Consider the following 13,046-nt stretch of genomic DNA (forward strand, 5'->3'; position numbering starts at 1 on the left):
AAATAAAACGTTATAAACCATACGTATTTATCAGGTGAGTAATTAGACATCACATATTGTCAGTAAGACATATTTCCAATTTGACATCTCCAAATTTTATATTATATGTAAGATCAAGATCAAATAACTTTATTTCATAAGAAAATATACATATCTAACATATAATAATCTTGAAGGATTTAGAAGCAAATAAGAGAACGTCAATTCATAGAAGATGTTTTCAAGAGTTATGTAGAAAAGATTTTGTGCTTGCTTACCTTGTAATTCAGGTCTTCTAGAAGTCTTATGCAATAAGAAAGAAGAAAATCATAACCAAACTTTGATCGTAGAATAAGGAAACAATATTGCACGTTTCAATCCATATAATAGAAATATGATCGTATCAATAAAATCTTTGATCAAACACTAATTTCCCAAACGATCAAAGTCCATACAAATGGAATTTTATGATCTTGACATGTATTGTATCAATAGTTAGCTCTACTAAATCAATTACCATAACTACAACATTGGTTATATGAAACAAATTGTACGAACCATTCACTTATGGGAATGACGTTCAATGTGACCTTTCACCATTTTGATCAAGAGCCACTCTTTGTTCAATTACAAATGTGACTAATCTTTCAAAAATATTCTTGAAGATACTCACTTATTTTGCTACTTCAAGAGCATTTCGAATGACATAGAAATAGATATATTGTCTCATATTTTCTCTTTAAATGTGTTGTTCTTCGGGAACTCTTTTAATTCAACACAATATTGTTCTTAAATCTTAATCTTTCAAAAAGAAAAATATTGTCAAATTCACAACTATAATATTTACTATTTCATTAGAAAAGAAATTATGTGAAGCACAAATTATAAGTGTTCAATGTGCAAAGAGATGACATAGATGACAATATCTCTAATTTATATGCCTTCTGAGAATTCATTAGTAGCAAAAATTGTAATCATCAAAAGTCATAATAAAATTTTACCATCTTCGCATGTATCATATAAATGATAATCTCTACTATATCAATTTTTGATATTATTTTCTCAATTTTGCTACTTCAGGAGCATATTCAAATTTTATTATGTTCAACTTATACTAAGATCAAATAGATCTTATATATTTAAATTATGAACAAATATATAGTTCTTCAAGAACTCAACCACAAACCTCTATCGACAATGACAAAGGAAAATCACAATATTTTTATTTTGCAATCTTTCACAAATGCTTGATGTTAACTTATCAGTTCTTCTAGAATCATATCTCAAATCTTCATAAACAATGATAAAAAATAATACTCATTCTTTGAGCAATCCTTCCAAGATGCTTTAATATTAAGAGAAAACATAGTTCTTCAAGAACTATATCATAAGATCTTCATTGTTTGTACAATCCTTCAAGGATGTTTCAACGTTAAATTCTTCCGGAATTTAAAATGAATAAAAAATAAATAAATCTTTTCTTCATACCTATGACATTTTGAAGAATTCTTTTTGAAATTTCAAAAAAAAAAAATATATTGATGGTTATTTGGCAGGTGTTCGAAATTGTCAAAATATGCTTCACAGGAGGTTCACCCTCCCAAAGGGTTCCTCTCAGGTTCATATGCAAGACTTGAAGGAAAGAATCTTAATGTTTTGGAAAACTAATGCTCCATGGTCCATGGTCTCATTTAAGTAAAGGTTACTTTGAGTTTATTTTCTCATCCTTGGATGATCTTAGTGCAGTCCGATCTATTGGCTCCTGGAATCTCTCACAAGGCTTCCTTCGTACCTTTGCTTGGACTACTGACTTCAACTCTAACACTGTGCAATGGTTCATTGCTCAAACATGAATACGCCTTCATGGTCTTGCCCGAGAATATTGGCAACCAAAAACATTGTTTGAATTGCATGGGCTCTAGGCGCTCCTTTGACTCTTGATGAGGCAACTAAGAACATAACTTTCGGTCACTTTGCCAGAGTTTTAATTAAACTTGATCTAACTTCAGATTCGCGTGAAAGAATCCTTGTTGAAAGAAAGGATTTTGATTTTTATGTGGATGTTGAGTATGAGAGACTTCCCCCTTTTTTGTAACTCATGTCAGATTTTTGGACACTCTTAAGTACTGCAAGTCTCATGTTCCTCCAAAAGTGCAACATTTTAAACCTAGTGGTTCAAACGTTGAGAAGGTAGATGTAGCGATCACATCTCCTGCATGTACATTTCCAAAAAATGCTACTTGTTGTAGTAAAACTGTTGTAGAAATAGATCCTCTTATTGATGATATATTAAGGTCTAAAGAGATTGCAACTTGTGTGTTCGTGGGAGATGTCTTAAACCATGAGGAAGAGATTTCTAATATTTCAGTTGGAGCAGGTCATGTGCAATAATTGCAGGTTGATGTTTTTGTACTACATGAGAAAGAGAGGGAGGCTCATCAGATCAACCAATATTCGAATATGCGTATAGTTGGTCCTTGGAGTGATGCAATCATTGATCTCAACTATATTCATAATACCACCTTTTAAAATTACATGACTTCCTCTGATGAAGTAGTAGCAGACTCTCTCCCGTTGGGAGACCATGTCACACAAAACTTCAACTCAGGAGCCTTTTGGTAGAGCCGTGGTGGCGACAGACTCTAACTTGTCAAATCCCAGTGCAAATATTATTCATGACATGCAAGTTTTAGGGTTAGTTCCAACTAAGGCCCAACAAACTAGGGAGTTTCTAAGTGAATCATGAGCTAACATGGCTCAAACTGAAGAGCAGTTTTAATTGGTGGTCACAAGAAATTCGAAGAACAAGTTAAAACAACAATAGAGTGAAACTAGCATATGATTCAAGGTTTCCAATCGCTCGTCTTGTTAGTCCTTTGGTGTGTTTTTTGTTATCTTTCTTAGTTTTCTTTTTTATTTTGTTTTTCCTTAAAGGTCTTGGCTTTCATCCCCCTCTTTCTATGCACTCTTTTTCTTTAAATTGATATATGACCGGGGTTATGCAACATGTAACCCCTATGCACTTGATCTTTAGCTTAAAAAAAAAAAAAAAAAAACTTAACTCATACCAATTACATTATCTAACTCTTTTACCTATGTAAATCCTCACCTCACACTACTTTGGATAACGTGTAACGGTAAAATTGTTGAGGATTTGTTGTCTTTAATATAAGTAACATTGTACATTTAATCTAAAATATGCTTGTTTGTAATAAAAACAAGGTTAAATTACACCTGGGGTCCTTTAAGTTTGAGGTTTGTAACAGATTAGTCATTTAAGTTATTTTGATCACACATAAGTCCTTTTACCACATCATCGTTTCGTTAATAGAAGGACTAAATCAAAAACGCTTACAAACTTAAACGACTTATTTGTGACTAAAATAACTTAAAGGACCAATCTGTTACAAACCTCAAACTTAAAGGACTTATATGTGATCAAAATAACTTAAATGATTAATCTATTACAAACCTCAAACTTAAAGGACCTCTGGTGTAATTTAGCCTAAAAACAAAATAGCTTTTGTCCTTGCAAAGTTTGAGTTCTGGTCCTTAAAAAAAATGACTTATACCGTGCAAAAAAAAAAATAAAAAATTAAAGTCCTTGATATGGATTTAGTGCAGATTTGACTAGTTTTTTTTTTTTTTTTTATTATTACAAGGGCTAAAGAGAACATCGTGAAACAAGTAAAAAAAATAAAAGAGAAAGATTACAATCTCAAAAAGAAAAAGACTACAATCTCCAGAAGTTTAGCAAGAGTAACCGGAAAGAGATTTCAAAATATATTGGTAGATAAACACAAAGTCAAGTTGCCAGTCATGCTCAAAAGCATTTCCTTCACCAAAATGCTTTATAAAAAAGTGGAAAACAAGAAGCAACTTTAACATTACCTTGTAGGATGGAAATTTCCACCCTCTTCTTTACAGGGACAACATTCCATCTCATCCTCCTCCTCCAAATGTTGAAACACAAGCAATTGTGGAGCACATACAACAAGTACTTCAACAAGCCCAAAACTCAAATAGTAATATCAAATCAAACAATTGGACATGGCATGAAAATAAAGTGTTCGAGAAAATTTTGTTAAAATATCCAGATGGAATACTTGAAGGCCGATGGGAGAATTTGGCAGCTCTTATTTCCAGACGATCGTCAACAGAAGTAAAGGAACACCACGAGTCATTGTCGTATGACTTTGCCCTGGATGAGAAAGGTCATGTTGAGTTGCCAACATACTTAGATGATCACTGTACAACGACAAGGAAATAATGCACATCATACAATGGCATAATTAACATTAGGTAGAACAATGTTAGTCACATTTCCCTTAAAAAAAAACAATGTTAGTCACATTTCTAACTAAATTGCTACAATTTCTTGTATTAATTTGGTCATTTGTAAATTATGCTGAAATGAGTCAAATAGCTGAAAAAGGCAATATGAGAATAAGGAATATGGACCCTTATAAATAAGAGAAAAGCCAAGGAAATAGGCATGGAAATTGTGATGTCAAAATCTTCTTTTCTATCTGAACTCTCTTTTCTCTGATTCTTCATTCTTTATTGTAATCATTCAAGTAGCTATGAAACTTATTTTACTTCATCAATTCAATAAAACAGTATAAGGATTCTACTTCATTTTAAGGTCTGCTACATATGCTCCGTCACTTATTCATTATTCCGACATGGAAATTGAAGTATTTTTATATTTTTCATTTTTTTTCATCAAATATGCATTTTAAGTTGTAGATACTCAAATTATGCAAACGACCATCCAAAGGTATTTAGATGAGATGGTAAGAGATCTTTCCCAGTTTAACCAGAGGTATTGAGTTCAAACTTAGTTCTAGGAATGCAACGGTGTTAAATTTCTTAAAGAAGGACATGTTATTCATTATGGTCATACCTAACTCGAGAGATTAATCGCAGTATGTGCAAAGGTTCGCATAAATAGTATTATACAACGACCAAAATTTAATGCATGCATATAGTAAAATCTTGCACCTTACCAAAAAAAAAAAAAAAAAAACTTGCATGCGTACATAAAAGTTGGTAGTTAAAAAAGAACCAAACTAATAGTCCTCAAGATACTGTAAATAAATTTACCAGTGAGGAGCTTAATTATGTATCAATTTTATTATCAAACACAAACTTGTAGTAACTATCTTAACGTCTAAAACTTGTGTCATTTTCTCGTTTTCTGGGTTTGACTTTTAGTAAGGCTAAAGGCAAATGTGCATCTGTGGGATCACCTCATGTCATAACCAAAGACAGAATAAAATTGAAAGAATGACATCACCAAGCATGTAACAAAAAAAAAAAATATTTATCACTCATAAAAGAAAAACAAAAGAAACAGACAAAAAACTAGATATACTTAAGATAGACAAAAACATCATGAACACTAAACAAGATTACCCTCTTCTATACCGGAAAAAATATGATGACTTAGGCACATTTCTTGCCATTCATCATCATCCTTGTAAACTCATTCAAATCTATAAGACCATCTCCATCACTATCAACCCCTTTCACCATTTTCTTACAAGCACTAAGGCTACAACTCTCACCTAACCTCTTAAATATTTGAGACAATTCCTCAGCACTGATTTTCCCATCACCATTCATATCAAATACTTGAAAAGCACTCTTAATCTCCTCTTCTTTTATCTTACTACATTCTCCATTGAACATTTCCATAAACTCTTTAAAGTCTATGAATCCATCTTTGTCAGAATCAATAGCTTTAAATGCCTTAACTGCATCACTGTCACCATTACCCTAATCCAAAGCCTTTACAGCTGCTTTGTACTGTTCAAGACTAATCTTGCCATCTTTGTTTGTGTCAAATTTCTCAAACACCCATTTCATTTCATCTTTCTTTGGTTCGAAACTCATTTCAGCATTCGATGTTTATCTTGATTTGAAGCTGTTCTGTTCGGCTATATTTTTTTCGCGGAGAGGTTGGCTTGGCTGAAAAGCTACCATGAAACTTTAGAAAACTCAATTTTGACATGGTATTTTCTAAGGAATTTTGATACAATTTGGCTTTAGTATGATTACGTGTTATGAGGGAAACTATATTATGACTTGTATATATAGATTTCATAAGTTTCCTACTCTTGGCGGACTTTAGATATGATTAATTTGAAGTAGCGGAATCTGAATAAAGATTTGTTCTTATGCCAAGAGTTTTTAAAACTTAAAAAAAAAGTATATACGTCTGCTTTATACTAGATTCTTAGTGTTGTGGCGTGAGTAGCTACTTAGCTTGTGTTTAAAGTTATTAGTTCATTGGTAGATAGGCACAGATTTGGTGAAGTTAGAATAACTTTTTGGTGGAAGGGATTTGGGAAAGGTTTTCTTATGAGTTGAGTCTATGACTCACCGTGTAAGTTGAATTTGAAGGATGATTCCTTTTGAACTCTTTGCAAAAACCGTGTATTCAGCACACATCATGTATCACTTGTTAATTTGTCATTGTGTAGACATACCAAAGTGTTGGTGAATCCTTCACTGAATACTGAACATGTTAAGGAATATGGCAAAACTTCTATTTACACTAGACAAAATCAAACCAATTTTATGAGTTCGATACAAAGCCACATCCAACCCCCCTTTTACCAGGTTAATTGTGGCGAATCAGCTTAATAATTTTTTTTTCTTCTCTAAAACCTGGTCTGAAACAAATAACCGGTTTTAAAAATTAATTTATACAAAATCAAGTTTAAAATTTTTAGTTTTGTACTTTTTTTTGTAGTAACATTTAGTTTTAACATTGTTCTGCATACTTATTGTTTCTTATACGCCATCATCTTCAAGCATGACAAAGACAATGGGAAATTGTTTTTAAAATTTGAGTAATTGACAGTCATATTGTTCCAATTTAAGCCCCCAACACATAAAAATTAAACTTATGTAGTGATTCGCAGATAGCGTAGTGGCCGACCCCAAAACACTATAATGGTGTAGAGGGTAGCGGTATGTCCACTACATCGAAGTCTATGGAAACAACACAAGCACTACACATGAAAACTAAAACATAGAAGAATGCACAAAATTAAACACACATCCATTGCTAATCATAAAAGTTCAGTGCTTCCCTCAAAAAAAAAAAAAAAAAAGGTTCAGTGCTACTAATATTTCCAACATAATATAATTCAAGTAGCAAACAAGTTCTAGCCTCCAAGGCTCAAAATAACACAACTAATTCCATATTGAAACATAACATAAAGCAGAATAGGAAATAAGTTCTAGCCTCCAAGGTTCAAAGTAAAATAAACGAATGAAAGAACGAAAAACAGAAGCATTCCTCAATGTCTATAGGCACAATGATCATCTGCAGTATTGCCAAAAGTTGCATAAAAGGGATCCTTCACAACCTGCAATTGAAAGAAAGTCACATGTAACTCTCAAGAAAAAAAAATCAAGAGTATTTCTTATCCAAGACATCCATCTTTCAGGGACAGAATCACACACACTTGTCAAGACATCAACTTTATGAATGATATTTTTGGTAAACTACTTATTTCAACTCTAGAAAAACCTAAGCTACATAAAGTCTCCAAATTTGTTAAGTTCCTTGAATTGCCTAATGTACATGAAATTCCTAAAGCCAATGAAACAAGTACTCCTAAAGTTTGAACCACATCTTTCATTACATTGTCTCAGGTCATGGTTTTCTGCTATCTAATGCATGCTCTTTGATGGGTGTGATATGATTTATATTAACTTTCAATTTTGTAGTAACATATTATAGTACACATTTTTGTCTTTCATTTGTGCCAACATGTTAATAAAACGATCTCTTCAACAGTTATGCGGCAGTAGCTCAGTTTAACCCTTCTTGGTTTATCTGTCCACAATGTTCTGAACATATGATGTGAGGTTTCCCAGTTTTGTAAGAATTTAGACAAGGTTCCGACTGAGTTCTAACTATTGACAGAGAAGGTTTAAATTTTTTACTTCTACCACAACAAGATTTGTGCAGCAGGTAGCAGATATGCTAACAAATATACTATTGACTGGGTCTACATCTGAATACATTCCAATCTTAGAAAACCAATCCACTAACCATATAATGCAATGCATGATTATTGTGGGTTGTATAAAATGTAATGCACAACGAAGTAACCAACAACTCTAACAAGCAGATAAATGAAACAAACACAACCGTTTTTCATGTTCCACATATTGATCAGTAATTAACAATGGTCTATTAAGATACCATTGATAAAGAAAAAATATAAAACACACAACATGAACAGAAATTTGTCATAAAGTTGCCGTTGAATATAATGCACAAATGATATAGCACATACATACTAACATTAAGGACAAGGTGATATCAAACTCTCAACGTAGATATCCTGGGGCCCCAAATCATAGAAATTTTTAATATCTTGAATCTTCGAGTTTCCATTTTTGGGATCGTAAACAACCAACTCTGATTTCAACATGTAATCCGAAATATCCAACAGCAGTTGATCGTCTTCAGAAACATAAAGTACATTATTAATCCATCCCATGTAAGGAACACTGGCCAATTTAATCCAAGACTCTATATTTCCATATTCCTTCATAAGCCAAATATCTGTAAACTCGTCATCTCGACAACAAAGGATGCACAAGCAATCCCTCAAAACTCCCAAGGTAGAAGCTGCCACCTGATCAGGATACAAAATCTGTTGATAGGACTCTGTCCCCAAATCAAGAGAAACAATGGGCTGATCACCAATACGTACCAACCAATTAATTCTGCCACTCACAAATATTCCCGATTGAAGATGTCTGGTAATACAAATTTCAGAAGGAAAGTTTTGTATCAATCTCCAAGAGTTGGTACCAGACGTATGAACTTTCACTTGAGTTTTGTATGCCTCTTCCGATGGATAACGTGCGTCTTCCGAACGTTTACCGTACATAGAAACAGCAACAACTTTGTATTTATCAATCAAATGATCATAGCCAAAGCTATAAACGGTCTCAGTAGGTTCATAGTCATCAACAAACCAGTCGTCATTGTTTAGCCGTGGTTCATCCAAATAAGGCAATGGGTTGTATTTTCCAGTGGAAGGGTTCCACAAGGACAAGGAAGGTGGAATAAAGTTTTTACCCGAAGAATTCTTTTGTTGAAATAAGCAAAGGATACCGTCGCAAGAGCCAACTATGTTAATAGATTTGTCGCAATCGATACTGTCGATGATCCCGTTGCCATTGGTGAAAAATGAACGGATAGGATAAACTATGCGAGTGGAATCGAATGAGTGTGTTTTGAAGTTTATAATGAGTTTGGGGTTCATTCTTGACATGCGAAGGTGTTTCATGGCGAACTTGCGATCCGAGGAAATTAGTGAATTCCATGATTTGCAGAGACATTTGAGTTTCATGAGTAATTTGACGGGAAGCCTCCATAGAATTTCTATTATCAGCTCAAATGGAAGAGTTGGTAGTGGTGGTGGTGGTGGTAAAGTTAGGGTTCCTGCAGTTGTGGTGGCCAATTGCTGCCTCTTCGAGACGGTTTTCACAGTTAGAGCATGAGACCAACCAGTGTCGTTGTTTTTGTCATCGCCATCTGGTGATGATTCCATTTTTTTGGGTGCGGAGATGTTAGGGTTCACACTAGAAGGATTTCAATTCTGAGACAACAATAGAGTATTTAAAGATACAATCGAGTGTTTCAGTTACTATTCCTAATGGACTGGAATTAGGGTTAAAAACCGAACCAATCCAATAGAATAAGAAAATTGCTTTTCTGACATACATTAAGTTCACAATGATACATGAAAATTACCTAAAATCTCTCAGTGGTAGTTAACTACCGTTGAGCAAGCGCAGTTAACTGCCGCTGGATTTAATTAATTTTTTTTCGAATTTATTTATTCTTTGATACACATTTTTTATTTGAATTTTTTTATTTCATATACAATCTTAAAATAAATGCAAATAAAAACTAAAATAAAAGTACAAAAGTAATAGATATAAAATCACATTTTATTAATATAATAATACATTTACAATGGGGTAAAACTAAATCTGCTTCGTCGTACCAATAACATTAAAAATTACATCTTCGTCGTACATTTATTCCTTAATAGGTGGAGTCATCTTCGTCATACCAATAACATTAAAAATAACATCTTCATCGTACATTTATCCATAATAGGTGGGGTCATCTTTGTCATACCAATAACATTAACAATTGACTTGAGAGCACCCAAAATTGAACCTAGAACTTCTGGATACTCTTCTCCAAGATACTCATACAAGACAACACCAAGATGACCCAAAATTGTTCCTCACCTTTGCACTCGTGTTGCTTAATGATACATTTAACTACCGCTTGAGTTAAAACAAAGAAAAAAACCACAGACCATAAACCCTAAATCCTAGAGTTAAACCTCTTGAAATTTTCAAAGAGGCCTATTTCAATGAAAGGTGAATGATGACAAACCAACATTTTGTAGAAGAAAGAGGAAGAGTAAAGAGGAGAGAATGTGAGGAAATGAGAGTAAGGAGGAGAGAATGTGAGGAAATGTGAGAATGTGAGGGTTTTTATAGGGAAAAAACGTAGAAAAAATAGGTTGAATGTTGAAAAAATAGGTTGACTGTTGAAAAAAAAAGGTTGAATGATGAAAAAAGAGGTTGAATGATTGAAAAAGAGGTTGAATCCCAGAACGCATGTAGCAGTAGTTAACTACCGCTGGCCTCAGCGGCAGTTAACTGATGCCGGCTTGCTCAACGGTAGTTAACTACCGCTGGGGCTTTTGGGTAATTTTCTTGTGTCATTGTGAAGTTATGAATGTTAGAAAAGCAATTTTCATAGAATAATTGCAAATCGAATCAACTTAAATCAAGAAAATCGTATTTAATTCGAATGTAATTGGACTATTTTTTTACTCAAGCATACTGTTCGATTTGGTTTATGGTTTTTATTTTAATAACCAAATCAAATCTAACCAAACTGCAACATAGAAAAACATTAATTAAACTTTAGCCACTCATCCTAGTAGTCAGAAATTCAAAGGAAAGTTTTAAAGAATGTTTTTTTTTTTTTTTTACTAAGACAAATTTTTCTCTTCTTAAGTTTTTTCTTTTTTTCTTGACAAATTCTTAAGTTTCTTCTTGTTTTTTATTTCAAAAATGTATTTATAAGTTTTAATTTAATTCTATTTGCATTAATATTCAACCTATACGAATTATTTTAAAAAAAATCAACCTATAAGATTTTTTTTAAATTTAACCGACTATTCTGATGGATAAGGTATCACCGCTATATGCATTGCCTCTCTTCTTTCTAACGGCAAACTCACGTCAAGATTTTTTTTTTACCAAGAACAACTTATATTATTTCATTCATTACAATAGAGGTAATTTAAGATGGAATCAAATAGAAAATATGATAACTAGCATATAATTTTGACGCCCTTGCTAAAGTATGAGTAACAAAATTTGATTGTCTTCTAGCAAAACTTATCTTAAAGTTTGAAAAATAACCAAGTGATCTACAATTAGACATGATATGACCAAATTAACTCGTTTTTAGTTCTAACAACAATGTCTTCCACCACTAATTTACAATCTAATTCAATTTACACGTTTGATAGACCCAACTCACCAAGTCATAAAATAGCCTCTTTTAGTCCAAATGCCCCTGCCGCTAGGGGAGGAGGGGAACATTCATACCATTTCGTAAGTGCTTTAAGAAAATGGCCATGAAAGTTCCAAATACACATACCAATTACTAAAGCAATTTTGATTCCCAAACAACGCCGTGTCAACTTTGCATTTTACATAACTGTTATATGGTGGCTGCCATCTAGAATTATGATGTATTGTACCCTGTTGTTCGCCCTGCGCATGCTACTTCTGAGCTGTTTCCCATTGATATAAAGCAAAAGAGAGATAAAGAAAAAAATAATGTGAATATGAGAGAGAAAGTTGTCAGAAAATAACTTTCTCTAGAACATTGTATTTATGAATATAAATATGATGGATTTGGTTTAATTTTTATTTTTTTGTCTTAATGTTGTACATTTGACTACTTATGGCCGTTTTTTTAATATCTCCAAATTCTGATATAACTATACTATTGTTTTGTATTTACGTGGGGCTAATGATGGTGCAACATATGGCCATGGTTTGTTGCTTTGTCTACATCAAACATTATACTTAGTATGAGAAATGCTAACATGAGTCCTTAGGCACATGTTAAGATACCATAGATAGAAATTTTGCATTGGAAAATGTGTCAATTTATTTCACAAATATTGATTTAATTTTCTCAATAAATATTTGCTTTTTATAGAAACCTTAATATGTGCTCGACACAAGTTAGCATGCCCCTTTTAGTACTGTCTTTTTATTTAATAAATATTTCAACCATTTTTTTACAATCACCACATGATGTTAGTAGTAGAAGCATAGGAGTTTATGATGCAATATCTGTCATTTAAATATGATTATGCCATTTAATAATTACTTTACTGAAAGAGCACTTCTATTTGTGAAGTAATTTGTCGTGAAAAATCACGAATGTTGATGTGCTAAACTGTGGTAGGAAAAGTCGTAAATGTGGTATAAGCTTGGTCAAAGTAGTTAAAACATACGTCGTGAACGTGTCGTGAAAAAAATATTCTCTATCTTAAGCACTACCCCCCTTACTGAAGTATGATAGATAAATTTTTGTTGAAGCTACAAAGGGATTGAGAAAGAATATTTCAACTCAATTTTTTTTAAAAAAAATCAAATGAAAACAATGATATACATAGGGAATATTTTACAAGGACATTGTCTATGTGAATTTAACTCAATTTATAGGGACATCGTATGTAAAATGCAAAGGACGTGATCCAAACCCAAATTGGCCACTTATTTACTTTATGAGGTAAATTTCTAACCAATAATCTACTTGACAGAAATAAAGAATTGTTCCGTTTTTATAGCTAAAATAGTCCTCAAATAATTTTCATTGATTAAATACTTCACAAAATACATTATACTTTTATTTTAAAATTCTATTACAATGGCCCATGTTAACAAAAGTTATAAAAACAATGAAAAATACG

At 32.6% G+C, this 13,046-nt stretch overlaps 1 protein-coding gene and 1 pseudogene across 1 annotated transcript; both read right to left on the reverse strand.

The window, feature by feature from the left end:
- Window positions 1-5,293: 5,293 nt before the first annotated feature.
- Window positions 5,294-6,104, reverse strand: LOC146955087 (uncharacterized; annotated as a pseudogene).
- Window positions 6,105-8,309: 2,205 nt separating this feature from the next.
- Window positions 8,310-9,569, reverse strand: LOC146955088 (F-box/kelch-repeat protein At3g23880-like). Its single transcript, XM_085747662.1, has one exon. The coding sequence runs from the start codon at window positions 9,567-9,569 to the stop codon at window positions 8,310-8,312; it is 1,260 nt and encodes a 419-aa protein (XP_085603788.1).
- Window positions 9,570-13,046: the final 3,477 nt, after the last annotated feature.

Source organism: Medicago sativa, chromosome 1 (genome assembly GCF_051527215.1).
Source record: "Medicago sativa cultivar Bolivia chromosome 1, Bolivia_mono, whole genome shotgun sequence".
Taxonomy (NCBI): Eukaryota; Viridiplantae; Streptophyta; class Magnoliopsida; order Fabales; family Fabaceae; genus Medicago; species Medicago sativa.